Here is a 22,832-nt window from a genome sequence, read left to right as displayed (position 1 = left end):
CCTACGGTATCCGGGAGTTGCACAATCTCATGGTCTAAGGAAAAGATACTTGACATTAGAAAAGCTTTAGCATACGAACTACACGATCTTTGTGCTAGGCTTAGGATTGGGTCTTGTCCATCACATCATTCTCCTAATGATGTGATCCCGTTATCAATGACATCCAATGTCCATAGCCAGGAAACCATGACTATCTGTTGATCACAACGAGCTAGTCAACTAGAGGCTCACTAGGGACATATTGTGGTCTATGTATTCACACGTGTATTACGATTTACGGATAATACAGTTATAGCATGAATAAAAGACTATTATCATGAACAAAGAAATATAATATAATAATAACACTTTTATTATTGCCTCTAGGGCATATTTCCAACAGAACGTGCAAAGCTGCATTGGAAAAAGAGGTGTCTGATGGTCTCATCATGAGTACAAAAACAACACTTCTTACTCCCTTGCCAATTGCGCCATGTGAGGTTGTCTTTGGTTAGAACAACTCCCCTACGAAGATACCACATGAAGACTTTAACTTTTAGTGGTATCTTCGATCTCCAAATTTTCTTATTATTACTCACCGGTACCTCAGAATGCGTGAGCGCATAATACATAGAGTCTACGGTGAAAGACCCTGATGTAGTAAGGTTGCAGCAAAACACATCCCGCCCTTCTCTCAGGCTAATCGCATCCAGACGGGACAAAAGATTATGCCATGACATAAGTCGGGGGCCAGTCAAATCCTGCCTGAACGAAATATTCGAGGGGGGGGGGATGAACTGAGCACCTACGCAATAGTATTATTCTTATCGCGAGCAATGTTGTACAAGGCTGGATATTGTTCTCGGAGAGTGGCACTGCCTAGCCAGATGTCTTCCCAAAAACGAATCTCCGACCCGTCCTTTATCGCGAAAGATCCAAAGCGAAAGAGATATTTCTTTTCCGCCATTAGGCCAGCCCAAAAGTGTGAGTCGCCAGGTTTCCAATATGCCCGAGACACCATCTTGTGGCCTAGATACTTGTTGCGCAGTATGGTTTGCCAAACAACATCCTCAGTAAGAAGTTTGAACAGCCATTTACTAAGGAGAGCCTCATTCTTGACCTGCATGTCATGAATTCCAAGGCCACCTTTGTCTTTTGGCCTACAAACCACACTCCACTTGGCTAGTCTGTATTTTTTCTTTTCTCCGTCTCCTTGCCAAAAGAATCTGGATCTGAAATAGTCCAGTCTTTCTAGGACCCCTTTTGGGAGTTGGAAGAAAGAAAGCATATAGAGGACCATATTTGTAAGGACAGAGTTAATCAAAACCAGCCGTCCTCCAACAGAGAGCAGCTTGCCTTTCCAGCTGCTCAACCATTTCTCTAACCGCTCCTCTACATGCTTCCACTCCGCAATGGTGAGACGTTGATAATGAATCGGTATTCCCAGATATTTAATTGGGAAATGGCCATGTGCGCAACCAAACAGGTCAGCATAATCGGCCGCCGCCTCAACGGCTTCTCTAAAGCAGAAAAGTTCGCTTTTATGGAAGTTAGTTTTAAGACCCAACATTTGCTCAAATGCTGAAAGCAAGAGTTTCAGGTTTCGAGCCTTGTCCAGGTCATGTTCTATAAAAAGAACTGTGTCATCGGCATATTGCAGAATAGAGAGACCACCATCCACAAGGTGTGGCACAACTCCTGGAATCTGTCCGTCCTGCTTGGCGCGCTCAACCAGAATGGCCAACATGTCAGCAACAATGTTAAATAACATTGGGGACATGGAGTCACCCTATCGTAGTCCTTTTTTTGTCTGAAAGTAATGGCCTACATCATCATTGACTTTGATGGCCACGCTACCTCCAGTTACAAAATTGTAGATCCATTGACGCCATTTGTCGGACAAACCTTTCATCCTTAAGGCCTGTTGGAGGAAAGACCATTTAACCTTATCATAGGATTTTTCAAAGTCAATTTTGAGTACTACTCCGCTCATGTTTTTTGGGTGCATCTCGTGAACGGTCTCATGTAGGATTACTACGCCATCGAGTATATTCCTTCCTTGCATGAACGCGGTTTGAGATGGCCGAACAACATGGTCAGCTATCAAGTTTAACCTATTCGTAGCTACTTTGGTGAAAATTTTGAAGCTGACATTAAGTAGGCATATGGGTCTATATTGTTGGATCCGTTCAGCCTCCTTAATCTTCGGCAACAAAACAATCTCGCCAAAATTCAGCCTGAATAGGTCAAGTCGATCGGCATGAAGACAATTGAACAACTCCAAAAGGTCAGACTTGATGATATCCCAGAAATTCTAATAGAATTCTACGGGGAAGCCATCTGGCACGTAGGCAAATACTATTTATGTGTTAATAAAGGTATGTTGGAACCATGTGCTCTTGCTTAGTGAGAGCTCGTATATCCGATCATGAAGATATAGTTCTTCGGGACAAATCTTCATCAGAAAAGAAACAAAGGGAGCAGAAGAAGAAAGACGATGGCTGTATCGTGACGCTTTACACGCACCACGGTCATGTCCCATATATTCATTATCCACAGTAAGCACTTTCTACTTTTGTGAAGACCTACCACTTTCAACTTTTGTTGCAGATCTAGCAATCGACATAAAAAGTGGAAATTCTAACAGCACCAATACCTACCGGCACATCTGTTGCCCTTCATCTCCGCATCAAGATTGTTGTGCTGACTTGCAGTATAAAGGTACCAAATATTTTGCTGCAGAAATACACTGCAATACACTCCGATAGAAGTCCATGACAGTAGTTTTTCGTCTGGTAAAGGTAGAGAACGACGGAGTGCTGCATGCACACATACTCTCTCTCTCTCTCTCTCTCTCTCTCCACCCATGAAAAACTAGCTTTTCATTTTTCTTGTGAAATACTAATTCGTTGATATCTTTTGAATAAAAATTATTCTAAAATCTTTTTAAATGTTTGACTTTCGGGCGACGAAATCGTTAAACAAGATCAAATTTGAAATATTTTAAATGGTTTGAAAAATTCAGAAGACATATTTCATTCCTTTCCTAAAAATAGATCTCATTCATTAATTAAATATTGAGAGTGTGTAAATATTCAGAACACGGATTTCATTTCAAAAACCTAAATTTTACTCATTTCAAAAGAATTGTTTCATTTTATTTATCAAAAATAATTTCACTAGTATAAAACTACATATTTCACTAATTTTAAAAAGTGTTTCACTAATTTAAAAACACTTATTTCACTCATTTCAAAAGACTTATATCACTAAATGCAAAAATAATAATTTCTCTCATTATCAGAGAGACCGATTTCACTCGATTTAAACAACATATTTCACTCATTTCAAGAAAATATATTTCACTAGTTTGTATTACATTGATTTTACTTAATTCAAAGTACTGATTTTACTCAACTAAAAAAATAATTTCACTTAAATCAAAGAATCGGTTTAATTTATTACACACAATTAAAAGAAAAATACCAATGCGCAATGTACAATCTCCAACCCCCCTTTATAGTAGAGATGCCTGTTCTAGCTTTGGTAATGTTGGTCCCATGGTTCGTATAGGAAATGAAAGGTTTTAGTTCATTTTTCCCAAGGTTTTCGTGATGAGGCATCTCTGATATTGTTTATACAAGCTAGATATCATCATGTCGTGTTGGTGTGCATCTCGGAGTTCACCTTCATCGCCATTGGGTAAGTGGCTCTCCAACGACTGCTCCTGTTTGGCTTGGTTAGTGTGGGCGGGCTTTTTGCCTTCAGGTGGTCCTCTACTCACTTCTACTAAAACCGCTCGAGGTAAAAATGGAGGTCAACTGCAAATTTGGAGGAGCGAGAAATGGTGACAACCCACTGTGGTGGCAATGTTGTTGTTTCATAACTATTTGAATCCTTTATGGTCTATATGCAGAAATATAGTGAGGTGTGTATTTTCGGGTGATGTTTTGGTAAATCCAAATGGAGTGATATGAGAGAGTAACGGCGGTGAGTAAGTGCTTTGGTAGTTAGTCAGGGCTGTCCCATGAGTTCTAGTTATGTTTGTAGCTCTAGTTAGGCATCTTGCTCTATTAATCTTACATGTCATTGGCATGTCAAAATAGTTTTTGTTCAGATGGGGAATCAATGAGGACCGAGACTGCTTTTATGTGTGAAGTATAGTTGTATGTGCTCAAGGCTGTTGTTTCAAACGTTGAATATATTGAGCAACGTCAAATCAAGATAACAATTACGTGTGTATGCCATCTTAACCATCAAGCAAATAACTTGTAGAATATGTCAGACTTTCTTTAGAAGAATAATATATCTTAGTTTAATCAGAATTTCCAATCTATTTGCTAAATCTCTTTGTACACTGACATTTCATTGTCAGTTCAGACTTTCAACAGTAAGCAACTTGTGTATGAACAGTACTGTCTAGTATACGCTCGTGGGTGAACTAGAGGAGGAGCAAATCACAACGTGACGACGCTTCAAACTCTCCAGCCTCGAGCCTTGTTCCGGCCTGGCGGCAAGTAAAATTGAGGAGAAGAAGAAGAAGAAGAAGAAGAAGAAGAAGAAGACCCAGCGGGTGTCGCTAGCTAGAGGCGATGGGCAGGGACGAGGCCGTCATCGAAGTTCTGGGAGTAGCTCTTGAGGTCGTACCCGAAGCTCATGGCGCGGCGCTTCGGCCGCAGCACGGCGCGCCTCACCCTCCAGAACAGCTCCCTCACGGGAGCCGGCGCCTGCCGCCACGACCCCGACCCGCCGTGGCTCTCCCCCTTTGTCATCTTCCGGCTGCCAATGCTTCTCGTCACGCGCAATGATCCTCCCAGAAACGCCATCGGTCCTTGATGAGTGATTAAACACGGCTCTGTGCTGCTCTTCTTTCTTGATTAGGTTGCTCCTGATCTGAGATGGATGGTTTTGGTTTGCACAAATGGGGCTCCTCAGCAGCTGTTTTATAAGCTCGCCGAATGGACGAGGCTCCGACGCCGACATCAATGACGGCCGGGTCTGCCACCACCCACGCGCACTCATGGCTAGCTGACGAGAAAAATCCACTTTACACAAGTATTAGCCCATGGCAAAATCACATTCTGGGTATCTTTTGCCGTTGCCACCCGAAACTACACACCCTACAGTCAAAGCCCAACGCGGAATCTGCGTGGCCCAAAGGGAGGATAACATCCAAAGAGCGAGGGGTTGGTGGAGGCCTGGTACCGTGTCAACACAGGCAGTTGCATACTCAAAAGTAATTTTGCTTGAGGCATCCATCCACAAGTGTTGGCGCTTACCACCAGTGCTTTTTACTTCTAAATAATGCTATATCAAACGGTCCCAAGAGAAGAAGCACTGGATCGCTTGCTGGTGCTCAGGTTCGGATATCGCCTGACTTTAATTTGGCCGTCCACATTACCGGAAAGATTGGCACGTAGGCAAATACTCTTTATGTGTTAATAAAGCTATGTTGGAACCACGTGCTCTTGCTTAGTGAGAGCTCGTATATCCGATCATGAAGATATAGTTCTTTGGGACAAATCTTCATCAAAAAAGAAACAAAGGGAGAAGAAGAAGAAAGATGATGGCTGTATCGTGACGCTTTACACGCATGACGGTCGTGGCCGATATATCCATTATCCATTGTTCAGTTAAGCTGAGGTAGCAGGCTTTTGTACAGACCTAGCATTTTCAACTTCTGTACATACTTATAGCAATTGACATAGAAAGCACAAATTCTAACTGCGCCAGTACCTACCGGCACATCTGTTGCCCTTTGTCTCCGCGTCAAGATTGCTGTGCTGACTTGCAGTATAAATGTACCAAATATTTTGTTGCATGAATACATTGCAATAGACTCTTGATAGGGGGCCATGATAGTAGTTTTTCGTCTGATAAAAGTAGAGAAGAACGGATGGCTGCATGCACACAGATTCTCTCTCGCCACCCATTGAAAACCTAGCACTTCATTTTTCTTGTGAGATATTAATTCATTGATATGTTTTCTGGCTACGTGTTCGTGCCCTAGTCTTTGGCCGTCCACATTACCGGAAAGATGAGCACGTAGGCAATGCTCTTTATGTGCTAATAAAGCTACATTGGAACCTTGTTTCAAAGAAAAAAAGCTACATTGGAACCATGCATGTGGTCGTGTTTAGGTGTTGACTCATATCCGATCATGAAGATATAGTTCTTTGGGACAAATCTTCATCGGAAAAGAAACAAAAGGAGTAGAAGAAGAAAGACGATGACTACATCGTGACGCTGTACACGCATGACGGTCGTGCCACATATATCTATTGTTCAGTTAAGTTTCAGGGTACGGTGTCGGTTTCAAGTTCATGATTGCACCGACACACTCCACGGCGCGGCGCTACCAACAGTAAGTACTTTCAACTTTTGTACAGAATTGGCACTTTCAAATTTTGTACAATCCTAGCGAAGAAATCCTCGTATATAAGCAGGGTAAAGAAAAACGACAATAAAAAAGATAGCGAAGGCTATAAAAAACCGCCACACCTAACAAGAAGCCGCTGAGACTATCGAACAAGAATGGAACAACGCCGACTTGAAGAACCATAAACACCATCACTAGTAGAAAAATGGCCATTTGTCCCGGTTCATAAGGGCCTTTAGTCCCGGTTCTGGAGCCGGGACTAAAGGGTCGTTACTAAAGCCTCCCCTCTTTAGTCCCGGTTCTTACACGAACCGGGACTAAAGGCCGTCCACGTGGCCGCTGCTGGAGCTCCACCTTTTGTCCCGGTTGGTAACACCAACTGGGACTAAAGGTATTTTTATTAAAAAAATTGAACTTTTTTTAAAAATAATTGATTGCAATTCTCGAAAAGTAAGTTAAATCGATCATCATCGCATCATATCGGCAACTTCAATTTGTTCATTTCGTGATATCAAGTAATTGTTTTCTTTGTCTGGCAGGGTTTGGAATAAATTCACCTCAAAAACTCCGGGACTGCCGAAGAAGCTGGAATCTAGACACCCGAAAGTAAGTACTATAGTAGCATGTTCCACGCATCTCCTAATGATTCAAGCGCTAGTTTCATCAATACCATTTAGCATGCTTGCTAATTATCAGTTTGAGTGACCTCTATTTCTTGTAAAGTGGTTGTGGCAGGAACAAGAGAATAATTACTATGGATACTACATTTGCGAGTCCATACGCGACACGACCTGTGAGCGGGGCTACTCCGACAAATAATATGAAGTGCGTAAATAATAATATTCATAATTTTATTTTATTACCATCATTTGTGTTCAGTTTCATATATTCGTATATATGTATTGATCCCCTTCTTCAAATTAGATATTTCGGATGCGGGATGAACTCCTACCACCAGATCATATGTGAGGAATTCAAGAGGAATTGGCGGCATTCTTTCTTGACCATGTGATCTCTAAAGACGGACAATACCATGTGGACCCTGAGTTCATTTGAAATTAGGAGATTATATTGTAAGAGATAATTATATTGTATATATGTAGCCTGTGGCGTCGGATAGATATACAAGAACTTGTTGTTCGACCAATCTCTCAGAGAAGGAGAGGTGGTCGATATCACTTATCTCTGTATGCATATGTTCATGACGATCTTCTGTTTCCTTCATTTGCTTACTAGCTAGTGTGTCTAGTCCTCTCTATACGTATTATACGTAGCGTCGACCAAGCACGGAGATAAGAGAGGACACTTCTCTGTATTAATTAGCTAGCTAACACAATATATGAAACACCTAAATTACCCCCCCCCCCTTTCAAAAGAAAGAAAAACCCCAGCACCTGAAATGTTGACGCGTGGATGCCTATTGGTCCCGGTTGGTGCAACCAACCGGGAACAAATGGCCTCCTGCCTGGGCTCGCCGCACCGGCCACGTGGAGGCCCATCTGTCCCGGTCTGTGTAAGAACCGGGACTAAAGATCAAGGGCATTAGTAACGACCTTTTAGTCCCGGTTCCAAAACCGGGACAAAAGGCCCTTACGAACCGGGACAATTGGCCCTTTTTCTACTAGTGAAATCTCTTGGTGAGGCGAGCATAACTTTGACGTTGTAATTCATCGGCGCAACAATGCACGCTGATGCTTCTAGTAAGGATGGATATGTGCCTAAAGGATCAATTATCTACCAAATGGGAGTTTCGAGGGGCCTGAACAATCTGATCACGTGGAATACATTATAATGTATCTTAATCAAAAGGGTAAGTTTCAATCTCACCGCTGATCTACATACAAAATCGTAAACTATTTAGGGGCGTGGGGGAGGTTCCAAATCATGCCTCCTGAAAATTGACATCAAAAATTCGCTCACTCCCAGTATGCACCCATATCAAACATGAGAGCGAGATAAGCCCCAGTACGAGAGTGTATTCTAGCACGCGCGACATAAACATAAATAGTTTAAATCACATTCCATTGTGGCAAGTAACGGCTTCCAGACAATAAAGAAGGAAGCACGTTAGATACACTGTCATTTCATTGGTAGTTTCAGACTTTCAACACTATGCAAAATGTGCACGGACAATAATGACTAATACTATAGTACACTTCAAACTCTGTGCATTACAAGGTGGTGACGCTTCAAACTCTCCAGCCTCAAGCCATGGTCCGGCCGGGCGGCAAGTAAAATTAAGAAGAATAAGAAGAGGACCCCGCGAGTGTCTGTCCACTAGAGGTGGTGGGCATGGACGAGGCCATCATCAAAGTTCTGCGAGTAGCTCTTGAGGTCGTATCCGAAACTCACGGTGCGGCGCTTTGGGTGCAGAACGACGCGTCTCACCCTCCGGAAGAGTTGCCTCATGGGTGCTGGCGCCTGCCGCCACAACCCCGACCCGCCATGGCTCTTCGTCTCCATCATCTTCCGGCTGCTAATGCTCTTTGTCACGCGCAATGATCCTCCCAGAAATGCCATTGGTCAACCTTGATGAGATGATGCGGATGGGATGTCACGGTTGATACGATTAAGCAACACTCTGCTGTGATTGATTAGGTAGCTTCTGATTGCAGAAATGGGGCTCCTCAGCAGCCATTTTATAAGCTCGCCGAATGGACGGGGCTCTGACGCCGACTAGAACGATGGTCGGGCCCGCTACCACCCACACGCACACTCATAGCTGACAAGGAAAATCCCCTTTACACAATGAGTAGATCATGGCAAAATCATCTTTCGAGCATCTTTTGTTGTTGCCACCCTACACTACACACCCCACAATCAGGTTCGGATAAGTGTTGCATACTCAAAAGTAATTTCACTTGAGGCACCCATCGACAAATGTTGGTGTTTGCCGACCAGTGCTTTTTCGTTCTAAATAGTGTAGTATCAAACAGTCCCAAGAGAAGAAGCACTGGATCGTGTGCTGGTGCTTAGGTTCGGATATTCCCCGACTTTAATTTAGCTGTCCACATTACCGGAAAGATTGGCACGTCGGCAATACTTTTTGTGTGCTAGCAAAGCTACGTTGGAACCATGTGGTCTTGGTTAGTGACGACCCATATATCCGATCATGAAGTTATAAATCTTTGGGGCAAATCTTCATTAGAAAAGAACCAAAGGCAGGAGAAGAACAAAGAAGACGGCTACATCGTGCCGCTTTACACGCGCCACGGTCGTGGCCCATATATCCATTATCCATTATCCATTGTTCAGTTAAGCTGAGCTAGCACCAGTAAGCACTTTCTACTTTGTAAAGACCTACCACTTTCAACTTTTGTGCAGACCTAGGATTACCCTTTGGTTGAATTATTGATTAGTGGCGTACAACTTCTTCATTCGGGACGGCGAGCCGGTCGGCCGGCCGGCGTGCGCCACGCGGATCGAGGCTGATCGCGGGAGGGGCGTGGTGTATATGAAACTTAGAGCCGCAGGCGGCGGCGGCGGCTTCAGCTCCAAACGACTGCCCTGCGAGCGATTGATCAGGCGAGGAGGCGTTTCGAACTCCCAAATATCTGAACCCAGTATGTTTCTAACGAATTGACAACCACCTGTGTATGCAGTATGCACGAGGCCTGCTCATACACGGGCTGGGTTTTTTTTGGAAAAGGAGGCTTGCCCCCGGCCTCTGCATCAGAATGATGCATGCAGCCATATTATTAAAAGTCTCAAAGCAGTACCAAGTATTCAAAGTGTTACAGGACGCAAAAGGAGCAAAAAATAGAAAGAAAACACAATGCGACAACCAGTGTGAGATACATGACTAGGGCCCTAGACTCCTATCCTGTTATGTGACCGCCATCCAAACTGGTTGAACATGGCCTGTGCTACCATCTTCCATTGGTTGTACCCAGTAACCATAGGCTGCCTGGAGTTCGCAGGAGTGAGGAAGGACCACGTACGGATCCATGCCGTAGCTCTGAAGATGACCTGCAAGAAAGTTAATATGTGTTGTCTGTTAAAAATCATATCATTCCTGTAGTTCCATATAACCCACATAAGTGCACATACTCCAATTCGAATACGAGCTGCAGTAATATGTTCCACCCTAGCTAACCACGTCCCAAATAACGATTCAATGCTAACTGGAGGGGCGATGTTGAAGGCTATATGAATTGTTCGCCAAAGCAATTTGGCAAGAGGGCAATCTATGAAGAGATGTTGAATTGTTTCATCATGATCACAAAAGCAACATCGTGAACTGCCTACCCATCGTCGCTTTAACAAATTATCTTTGGTGATGATCACTTGCTTGTGGACAAGCCACATGAAGATTTTAATACGCAAGAAAACTTTAACCTTCCAGATATGAATAGATCTCGGGATTGGGCCAGAATTAATAAGATCCATATAAAAGATTTTATCGTAAACACTCCGTTTTGAGCCAACTTCCAGTGTAATGAGTCAGGTTGGTTGGATAATTAAACACCCATCAATCTCGTACCAAGTGTACCCGGGAATTCCAACGCGCCCCAACTAATAAAGATCGCCTAAACTGGATATTCAAGGGAACCGATTGTAATACTATGCCTCCATAATCTTCCTTACGTTGCACAATTTTATAAAGTTTTGGGGTAATGGCGTCTTCCCTAGCCATGTATCCTCCCAAAGTCTTGTTGTCATCCCATTGCCAACAAGGAATTTGGTCCTACGAAAGAACAAGTCTTTCGTTCTCATAAGCCCCTTCAAGAAGGTGAATCATTCGGCCTTGCGGTGACCTGGGCAAGAGTTTTCAATTGCAAATATTTTTTTATGTAATATTTGTGCCCACATACCGCCAGTCTCTACCGATAACCTATAAAGCTATTTACTCATAAGACATTTATTCTTAATTTCTAGGTTCTCAATACCTAAACCTCCCTGATCCTTAGGACGGCCTAGTATATCACATCGTGCTAGGCGATATTTCTTCTTGGCCTCATCTGACTGCTAGAAGAATCGAGATCGAAAGAAATCTAGCTTTTTCCGTACCCCCTTGGGTATCTCAAAGAAAGATAGCAGGAACGTAGGCATACTACTAAGTACTGAGTTAATAAGCACTAGCCTACCGCCGTACAACATTAACTTGCCCTTCCAACAGCTAAGCTGCTTTTCAAATCGATCTTCGATGCATTTCCACTCTTTATTGGAATGCTTGCAATGGTGAATCAGTATGCCCAAGTAACTAAAAGGCAAGGAACCTAGCTCACATCCGAACAATTGTCTATATGTGTCTTGCTCCTCTTTGGCTTGACCAAAGGAGAACAATTCACTCTTGCTAAAGTTGATTTTAAGCCCCGACGATTGTTCAAAGAGACATAAAACTAGTTTCATGTTCCAAGCTTTTGCAATGTCATGCTCCATGAAAAGAATAGTGTCATCCGCATATTGTAGAATGGAAACTCCCCCATCAACTAGATGAGGAACGATTCATTAAGAACGGTCAACATATCCGCCACTATATTAAATAGAAGACGAGACATCGAATCCCCTTGTCTCAAGCCTTTATGAGTTTGAAAATAGTGCCCGGTATCATCGTTAACCTTAATTCCGACACTACCTTTTTGGACTAGAGAACCCACTTGGTTCCGCCATGTCTCACTGAAACCTTTCATGCGCATTGCCTGTTGAAGAAAAGACCACTTAACTTTATCACATGCCTTCTCGAAATCCACTTTGAAGTTAACCCCATCTAGCTTATTCGAATTAATTTCATGGAGCATTTCATGGAGAACAACTACCCCTTCTAGGATGTGTCTCCCAGGCATGAAGGCCGTCTGACTAGATTGCACCACCGAATGGGCGATGCCTGTCAGTCTATTAGTCAGTACTTTCATGAATATTTTAAAACTCACGTTCAGAAGACATATCAGCCTAAACTTCTCTATATGAACTGCTCCTTCTTTATTTGGCAATAATGTAATATTCCAAAGTTAAGATGAAATAGTTCTAGATTCCCGTTAAAAATGTCTTGAAACATTGGCATAAGGTCGTCCTTAATAATATGCCAACATTTCCTATAGAACTCCGTAGGGAACTCATCTAGTCCCGGTGCTTTGTTCGGTTTCATTTGAGATATTGTATCTAGAACCTCCTTCTCGATAAATGGTGCAGTTAAGATCTCATTTTAAGCTAAGGGATATCCCCAATAACAGACTCATTCAGGGAGACCGTGCTCTCTGCGGGAGGCCCAAATAGATGTTTATAATAATTGGAAATATTTGATTTAAGATTCTCATGACCCACTATGGTCCCTTCGTCCTTCTCAAGCTGGATTATTTTTTTCTTCCTATCTTTGCCATTCGCAATCATGTGAAAGAATTGTGTATTGTCATCCCCTTGGACAACTTTGAGAACCTTAGCCGCAATGCCCATTTGAGCTCTTCTTCTCTCAGAAGAGCTCGTAGGCGTTGCTCCGCTTCGGATTTTGTGGCCTGCTCGGCCACATCCAGTAGTGTCACTTCTGCTTTGAGGTCCAGAGTATCTATTAATTGGATAAGTCTTTCTTTTTCTTGTTTGTAAATCCCTCTTTCGTTTCTAGCCGAACCCTGTAAAAATTGTCTTAAGTGTCTAATCTTGTTTTGCCACCTCTCTATGCTTGTTCGCCCAGTAACTGGCTTTGTCCATTCGCGTGCTATGATGGCCAAAAAAAATTCTCTTTCTTGAACCAACTCATTTCGAAAGAGAAAGTGTTTTTGTTACCAATATGTGTTGCGTCACCCGAGTCTAGTAATAGTGGTGTATGGTCTGAGATTGCCCACTGCATCACATGCACCGACACCAATGGGTATTTCTGTTCCCATTCCACACTAGCCAACACCCTATCCAACTTCTCATAAGTCGAAGCAGGTAACGTGTTAGCCCATGTAAATTGTCCACCGGTGAGTTCATTCTCACTCAGATCGAGACTCTCGATAATCATGTTAAACATGAGTGACCACCGTCCATCAAAATTGTCGTTGTTCTTCTCATCTTGCCTCCTTATAATATTGAAATCCCCTCCAACTAAGATTGGAAGTGTTTCATCTCCACATATCTGTACTAGATCCGCTAGAAAATCGGGTTTGAGTTCGGGTTGGGCTGCTCCATAGACAGCTACGTGAGACCAACGGAAGCCATCTAACTTTGATCTCACCCGAAACTTGACCACAAAGTCACCCCTTACTACATTAATGACCTCTAGCATTTCACACCTAACCCCCAGCAAAATCCCTCTGGATCTACTTCTAGGAGGTAAACAGTGCCAATCAAAATCAATCCCACCAGACAAAGTTCCAAGAAACTGTGAGGTGAAATTATCTCGGCCTGTTTCTAGGAGTGCAATAAAGTCTAACTTTTGTTCTACCGATGTCTCTTCAAGGAACCTTCTTTTGGCCAAGTCAGACAGACCTCTGCTATTCCAAAAGATTCCGTTCATAGATCATCGTGGAATTTCTTTAAGCCGAACCCTAGCACTCCTCCGAACAGCTGAAGTAGGATATACCTTTCTTTTCTAGGCTCGCTTGGGCTTATCCCCCGTACCTAGCAAATATATATTGGTATGGTTACTAGAGCCAATACCGTCCACCGGTAATGACCCCTGGCCATTTTCCAGTTCCGACCCTTCAATTTCATCTCCATTCTTCGTATTCGACATAAGATCATTACATAAGTTTTCAAGGGCGGGCATACCGAGGTTTTTCACATCTACCTCATTCATAGGTTTAATGGCTGCTAAATTACGAATAATTTTAGAAGCCCTCTCCGCTTCTAAGTCTAATAAGTCATTAATGTGTTGGGGATCGTTGCAAAAATTAAAAAATTTCTACGCATCACCAAGATCAATCTATGGAGTAACTAGCAACGAGAGAGAGGGGAGTGCATCTTCATACCCTTGAAGATCGTGAGACAGAAGCGTTGCCAGAACGTGGATGAAGGAGTCGTACTCGAAGCGATTCAGATCGCGGTGGATTCCGATCTCAGTGCCGAACAACTACACCTCCACGTTCAACACACATGCAACCCGGTGACGTCTCCCACGCCTTGATCCAGCATGGAGGAGGGAGAGGTTGAGGAAGATGGATCCAATAGCAGAACAACGGCGTGGTGGTGATGGAGTGGCAGTTCTCCGGCAGGGCTTCGCCAAGCTCGCGTGGAGGAAGAGAGGTGTTGGGGAGGGGAGGGGCTGCGCCTTGGATGTAGTGTTGTATCCCTCCCCTCACCCCTCTATTTATAGGGAGAAGGGGGAAGGGGGCCTGCCCCTCTAGATGAGATTTAGAGGGGGGGCGGCGGCCAAGGGGGAGGGGGCTTGCCCCCCAAGCAAGGGGGGCGCCCCCCTTAGGGCCCCCCAACCCTAGGCGCATGGGCCCTAGGGGGTGGCGCCCAGCCCTCTTAGGGGCTGGTTCCCTTCCACCTACAGCCCATGAGGCCCTCCGGGACAGGCGGCCCCTCCCGGTGGACCCCCGGAACCTCTCCGGTGGTCCCGGTACAATACCGGTATACCCCCGAACATTTCCGGCGACTGTATGATGACTTCCCATATATAAATCTTTACCTCCGGACCATTTCGAAACTCCTCATGACGTCTGAGATATCATCCGGGACTCCGAACAACATTCGGTAATCACATACAAATCTTCCTTATAACCCTAGCGTCATCGAACCTTAAGTGTGTAGACCCTATGGGTTCGGGAATCATACAGACATGACCGAGACAGCTCTCCGGCCAATAACCAACAGCGGGATCTAGATACCCACGTTGGCTCCCACATGTTCCACGATGATCTCATCGGATGAACCACGATGTCGAGGAGTCAAGTAATCCCGTATACAATTCCCTTTGTCAATCGGTACGTTACTTGCCCGAGATTCGATCGTCGGTATCCCAATACCTCGTTCAATCTCGTTACCGGCAAGTCACTTTCACTACAACATGACCTCACCTATAGCAACGCTTTTTTCCGTATCTAAAAGTCCATATATCCGTTGCTAGTGTCTTTACCAACGGTTTTGGATGCGTTGCCTTATCCAGTGTTGCTAGCGAAAAATGCAACGCATATACTACCGTTGGTAAAAGGGATCGTTGCAAGAGTACAACACATAAAACAGACTTATACAACACTTCTATCCGTTGGTGCTCAATATACCGGAATCCAAATCTCATTGTTTGGCAATAGATAATTTGCCACGCTTTAGGTGTTTGTACATATATAGTGTGAATATTATTATTATTATTATATATGTATATAACATCAATTGAATTAATGCTCCACATAATGGTGATAATTATGTATATCAAGCTAGGAAAAGACAAGAAAATATACTCACAAGAGGAAGAAATCATATATTTAATAAAATTGTTGGATTACAATAGTGGATATTACAGGAGGAAGAGCATCCAAATGTGATGCAAATCTAAATATTTTCTCAACAGAGAAACTTAAACTAAAAGCATCCATCAACATCCCTGATACTTAACTAAAACATAACCGAGGAACATCATCGAATAGGACAACATCCCTACAACTTAATAAAACTGAAAGCATCCATCATCATCATCATGAACTGGAACATCATCATCATCATCATCATCACATTGCAGTGTACTTGCCATGCACCCATATAATCATCCATGTATCTTTTGAATCTACAAATAAAATAACAAAATGAACCATTAACACACAGTGCATTAAGAAGTAAGAACCACTTTGCGCACACATTTTTTTGGTCTGGACAACAGTCTAATAGCAAATAAGAAGAAACAAATAAACAAGATAGCACTACAATTTGAACACAAATTCGTATGTGATTATGAGAAGATGCCAGCATGAGTGTTAGTTGTCCTTGATGACTAATACAGACGCCACAATATACGACACAACCTGCAGAAAACATGGCTAAATAAAATTATATGGACATTAGCCTAAGTGCTGATGTGCATAGGGCAATGTGATTGATAGTACCACTTCTCTTTTCTTCTCCAGTTAGTTAGCAAACTGGACCAAAACGGTTTGTTATCTGAAACTGAACCAAAACATCTATTTCTAGTTGGTTTCAGTCATCCAACAGGAAATAGGCTAACCTATAAGTGGTCACCACGCTTTGAAACAAACCTACATCCCTCAGCCCCAAATCCACTGAAATGAATTTACATGGTCATCACCAGCCTAGAGATCCATTGCTAATTCTTTACATCTACAGTAAAACTGTTTTCTGTGAACCAGCAGATCTATTTATCTCTAATTAAATCCACTGAAACCTACAGCCCCAAATCTTATAAATGTGCATTGACAGCAGCACAGAACCTAGCACAGCTCAATGGCCATGGACACAACGAGCGGTAGCATGGTAAGGAGAGGGAGAGAGTTTACCTTCCATGGCATCGTCCATGACTTGCTCCACGAACTCGACTTGCTCCATGGCGTCCCCCTGCATCGAGTTGGAATACCTAGTTGATTTTAATTATACTAAGATTCTTTCATGTGAAACTAAATAGTGGAATTAATACATGTGGCACGCAATATAGGCCCGTAGTTTCTGAAACCCAACCAGAAAAAGTAGGTTGTCTACCAGGCCATGCCTTGTACCTTCAGTTCGGTTTCAACTCTGGTATGATGTCCCGTGAGAGGAACAAAAATACAACGTAGTCAAATATTGTCATCGGTAGGACCTTACCTGCCAATTCAAAAAAGATAATGCTAACTTATCATGGGATCATCATCAAGAACATTCACACTGTTGTTCAAATTCTTACTATGGCAGTCATTACGTTATTGTTCAACGATGAGTAAATATTTTTTGGGACAATGAACAAAAAGAGATGGTTCAAACTCTAGACCCAGAAATGGATGGTTGCAAATCGATAGGGTGTATACTGTTCTAGCTACATAATATTGGGCAAAATACACTAATTTGTATTGAAATTGCTGAAAGAGTAACTAATTTCTAGTGGAATGGCCAAAAGAGTCCCTTATATAGGGACAACTTGTAGGTGATTATTTCCTTGTAGTGTATTTCATGAGTACATGACCATAGTATTAAAAAATAATAGTCCATCAAGGTTATCCTTGTATCTAGTTTGTTCTTTCCCTTTCTGTATAGCATTTGCAGAACTAAACCATTAGTTCTTTCCAGATTTTATACATGTAATAGGCAGAATAGAAGTTGTTCCTGACTTTTAGTGGAGAATAGTATCAAAAAAAATACATCTATAGAAGCACTGTGTCCTGAACTCATGTTAACCACAATAACAATATCCTTTTTAGTTGAAAAGGCAAACTTCTAATATTTAAATATTATTCATGATGTTTAAAGGATACATCAAGATACCATGTTGACAAAAAGGTAGTCAAAAAGATAATACAACTGTGATTATTTTGACTAGAAGTGCATATGAATACAGAACAGAATTTATATTGGACACTGTAATGAGATAACCCTACATTATTTTCGGAAAGTAAGGGAAAGCATCGAACTTACCGCCAAATAGTGGTTGAAATATTCATCACTTGGTAATAATTAAAAACACCTTGCTGATGCTATAGTCGTGCATAATAATCATATGTGTGACTAAGAAAACTTGAAGATCAACTTTTATTTCGGAAGGGAAACAGGAGCAGAATCTTCAAAATATAAATCAATAACTAACCATTAAACAGCAAAAGAAATAATTCTGCTCAGTTTCAAAGCCAACCTGGCAATACATAAGGAACCATATAATTATCGTGGCTGTAGCATGTGCACAGCAAGCCATTGTATACTAAGTTAAGATGTACAACAAAAATAGTATATTTATGATTCATCTGTTCAAATTACACGGAGAACATTATAAGATGCAGAAATTCCACAAAGCAGCACTATTTTTCAGTAAAGAAAATAAAAAATCTAACGGTTAAATTGATAAGAGGATTTTACACATACGTTTATTTTTCTTCAATGGGTACATGAGCATCTTACCTGATCTAACGGGGCCAAACCTGAAGACAGGAACTGAGTCGCGTCCATGACTGGGCAATGGAGGACTTGGTTACTTCCATGTCGTAGGCAGCACCTATGGTTAGGATTGGTTTTCCCTGTAGAGAGAAGGGATATACAGCCAGTTGGTTGCACATCTACAGGAGAAGATAAGAGCAGAGGTTAGAGAAAGAGGGAGATAAATGATGAAACCAGGGGAGGGGGTGCACTCACCGGACGAGAGGAGGACGACATGGCCGCCGGCACCGGAGCCGACGCCCGAAACCTAGCTATGGGGGAGGGTCGCGGGTAGGCTTTGGTGGACGCGAGGGCCGGATCTAGCCGGATGGGAGGGCGCCGCAATGTGAGGGGACCTGGGGCTGTGCTTCGCGGTAGCGAGATTCGCCGGACGTCGCTTGAATCAGCCAGCGCAGGTTGAGCAGCGAGGAGCCGCGTGAAGAGAGAGATGGGTCGCGAGAGTGATGGGTGGGTAGGGATGATGTGGATCCGGCAGCCTCCGGAGCTGCAAGGTAGGAGGTGGGGAGGGGGAGGGCCGGCAGCGAGGTGGATTGGAGGAGGAAGACAAAGTGGTGGCGGCGGCGGTTCGGGAGAGATAAGGGCAGGGGCTCTGTTTCTCCCGCGTCTCTTTCTCTCTCTCTATCCTTTCCTCAATTTTTTTCTCAATTGTACCACGACAGGGTAATGAGCTGCAACTCTACATCGCATATGCTGCATCGCTTATATGCGTATCTATGAATTTTTTTGCAATGTATAGTCAAAACGTTGTAGAATTTGTGTTGCTTTACAGAGGGTATCCTTGTAGTGTTTACTCGTTTTGTACTGCATGATCCCGTGACTAACCACTTAGTCACATTGAGCTCATTATGATGATGCATTACCTAGTGGGCCTAGAGATACCTCTCTGTCTTACGGAGTAACAAATCCCAGTCTTGATTCGTTCCAACCCAACAGATACTTTCGGAGATACCTGTAGAGCACCTTTATAGTCACCCAGTTACGTTGTGACGTTCGGTACACCCAAAGCACTCCTACGGTATCCGGGAGTTGCACGATCTCATGGTCTAAGGAAATGGTACTTGACATTAGAAACGCTTTAGCAAACGAACTAGACGATCTTGTGCTATGCTTAGGATTGGGTCTTGTCCATCACATCATTCTCCTAATGATGTGATCCCATTATCAATGACATCCAATGTCCATAGTCAGGAAACCATGACCATCTGTTGATCAATGAGCTAGTCAACTAGAGGCTCACTAGGGACATGTTGTGGTCTATGTATTCACACATGTATCATGGTTTCCGGTCAATACAATTACAGCATGAATAGTAGACAATTATCATGAACAAGCAAATATAATAATAATCATTTTATTATTGCCTCTAGGGCATATTTCCAACAGTCTGTCACTTGCACTAGAGTCAATAATCTAGTTACAATGTGATGAATCGAACACCCATAGAGTTCTGGTGTTGATCATGTTTTGCTCGTGGAAGAGGTTTAGTCAGCGGATCTGCGACATTCAGATCCGTATGCACTTTGCAAATATCTATGTCTCCATCTTGAACATTTTCACGAATGGAGTTGAAGCGACGCTTGATGTGCCTAGTCTTCTTGTGAAATCTTGGCTCCTTGGCAAGGGCAATAGCTCCAGTGTTGTCACAGAAGAGAGTCATCGGCCCCGACGCATTGGGAATAACTCCTAGGTCGGTAATGAACTCCTTCATCCAGATTGCTTCATGTGCTGCCTCCGAGGGTGCCATGTACTTCGCTTCACATGTAGATCCCGCCACGACGCTTTGCTTGCTACTGCAACAGCTTATTGCCCCACCATTCAAAATATACACGTATCCGGTTTGTAACTTGGAGTCGTCCAAATATGTGTCAAAGCTAGCATCGACGTAACCCTTTACGACGAGCTCTTCGTCACCTCCATAAACGAGAAACATATCCTTAGTCCTATTCAGCTACTTCAGGATATTCTTAACCACTGTCCAGTGTTCCATGCGGGGATTACTTTGGTACCTTGCTACCAAACTTACGGCAAGGTTTACATCAGGTTTGGTACACAACATGGCATACATAATAGACCCTATGGCCGAGGCATAGGGGATGACACTCATCTTTTCTCTATCTTCTACCGTGGTCGGGCATTGAGCCGAGCTCAATTTCACACCTTGCAACACAGGCAAGAACCCCTTCTTGGACTGATCCATATTGAACTTCTTCAATATCTTATCAAAGTATGTGCTTTGTGAAAGATCTATGAGGCGTCTCGATCTATCTCTATAGATCTTGATGCCTAATATATAAGAAGCTTCTCCAAGGTCCTTCATTGAAAAATACTTATTCAAGTAGGCCTTTATGCTGTCCAAAAGTTCTATATCATTTCCCATCAACAGTATGTCATCCACATATAATATGAGAAATGCTACAGAGCTCCCACTCACTTTCTTGTAAACACGGGCTTCTCCATAAGTCTGCATAAACCCAAATGCTTTGATCATTTCATCAAAGAGAATGTTCCAACTCCGAGATGCTTGCACTGGCCCATAGATGGATTGCTGGAGCTTGCATACCTTCTTAGCATTCTTAGGATCGACAAAACCTTCTGGTTGCATCATATACAATTCTTCCTTAAGATAGCCGTTAAGGAATGCCGTTTTGACGTCCATTTGCCATATCTCGTAATCATAGAATGCAGCAATTGCTAACATGATTCAGACGGACTTCAGCTTCGCTACGGGTGAGAAAGTCTCATCGTAGTCAACCCCTTGAACTTTTCAATAACCCTTAGCGACAAGTCGAGCTTTATAGATGGTAACATTACCATCCGCGTCCGTCTTCTTCTTAAAGATCCATTTATTTTCTATCGTTCGCCGATCATCGAGCAAGTCTGTCAAAGTCCATACTTTGTTTTCATACATGGATCCTATCTCGGATTGCATGGCTTCAAGCCATTTGTTTGAGTATGGGCCCGCCATTGCTTCTTCATAGTTCGAAGGTTCACCGTTGTCTAACAACATGATTTCCAGGACAGGATTGCCATACCATTGTGGTGTGGAACGTGTCCTTGTGGACCTACGAAGTTCAGTAGCAACTTGATCCGAAGTACCTTGATCATCATCATTAACTTCCTCTCTAGTCAGTGCAGGCACCACAGGAACTCTTTCTCCAGAAAGGACCCGTTCTTGGCAACGAAGATCTTGTCTTCGGATCTGAGGTAGAAGGTATACCCAATGATTTTCTTAGGGTATCCTATGAAGACGCATTTTTCGGACTCGGATTCGAACTTTTCAGGTTGAAGTTTCTTGACATAAGCATCGCATCCCCAAACTTTTAGAAACGACAGCTTAGGTTTCTTCCCAAACCATAATTCATATGGTGTCATCTCAACGGATTTAGACGGTGCCCTATTTAAAGTGAATGTAGCTGTCTCTAAAGCGTATCCCCAAAATGATAGCGGTAAATCGGTAAGAGACATCATAGATCACACCATATCCAATAGAGTGCGATTACGATGTTCGGGCACACCGTTACGCTGAGGTGTTCCAGGCGGCGTGAGTTGTGAAACAATTCCACATTTCCTTAAGTGCGTACCAAACTCGTGACTTAAATATTTCCCCCCATGATCTGATCGTAAGAACTTTATTTTTCTGTCACGTTGATTCTCCACCTCATTCTGAAATTCCTTGAACTTCTCAAAGGTCTCAGACTTGTGTTTCATCAAGTAGACATACCCATATCTACTTAAGTCATCAGTGAGGGTGAGAACATAACGATAGCCACCGCGAGTCTCAACGCTCATTGGACCGCACACATTAGTATGTATAATTTCCAATAAGTTAGTTGCTCGCTCTATTGTTCCGGAGAATGGAGTCTTGGTCATTTTGCCCATGAGGCATGGTTCGCATGTGTCAAATGATTCGTAGTGTTGGTGTTGGTGTGCCTCTCTAAACGGAGTCTCTGATATTGCTTATACAAGTTAGATATCATCATGTAGTGTTAGTGTGCCTCTCTAAGCTCATCTTCATCACCACTGAGTAAGTGTCTCTCTTGTGACTGCTCCTGTTTGTCTTGGTTGGAGTGGACGAGCTTCTTGCCTTCAGGTGGTTTTCTGCTTACTTCTACTAAAACTGCCCGGCCAACTGAAAAGCTGGAGGAGCAAGTGATGACAGCCCGCTAGTGGCAATATTGTTGTTTGAGAACTATTCGCACCCTTATAGTCTATATGCAGAAATATAGCGAGGGGTGTATTTTTGGTTGATGTTTTAGTAAATTCAAATGGACAAATATGAGAGAGTAACAGTGGTGTAGTGCTTTGGTAGTTAGTCAGGGTCATCAGATGAGTTATATATCCAGTATGTAGCTTTAGTTAGGCATCTTGCTCTATTTATTTTAGATATCATTGGCATGTCGAAATGGTTTTTGTTCAGCTTGAGAAACAACAAGGACCGAGACTACTTTGTATGCGTGAAGTATGGTTGTATATGCTAAAGGTTGTT

At 42.9% G+C, this 22,832-nt stretch overlaps 1 protein-coding gene across 1 annotated transcript; it reads right to left on the bottom strand.

Annotated features, from left to right (window-relative positions):
* Positions 1-4,265: 4,265 nt before the first annotated feature.
* LOC119311179 lies at positions 4,266-4,884 on the bottom strand. The gene has a single exon (XM_037586813.1). The coding sequence runs from the start codon at positions 4,803-4,805 to the stop codon at positions 4,563-4,565; it is 243 nt and encodes an 80-aa protein (XP_037442710.1). The 5' UTR covers positions 4,806-4,884; the 3' UTR covers positions 4,266-4,562.
* Positions 4,885-22,832: the final 17,948 nt, after the last annotated feature.

The sequence above is a fragment of the Triticum dicoccoides genome, chromosome 1B (assembly GCF_002162155.2).
Source record: "Triticum dicoccoides isolate Atlit2015 ecotype Zavitan chromosome 1B, WEW_v2.0, whole genome shotgun sequence".
Lineage (NCBI taxonomy): Eukaryota > Viridiplantae > Streptophyta > Magnoliopsida > Poales > Poaceae > Triticum > Triticum dicoccoides.
The sequence above is the reverse complement of the archived record's forward strand: the minus strand, read 5'-3'. Positions and strand labels throughout refer to the sequence as shown.

What these genes read in the sequence shown, in the direction of transcription:
- LOC119311179 (XM_037586813.1), bottom strand. Translation starts at nt 4,805, where the DNA reads ATGGCGTTTCTGGGAGGATCATTGCGCGTGACGAGAAGCATTGGCAGC.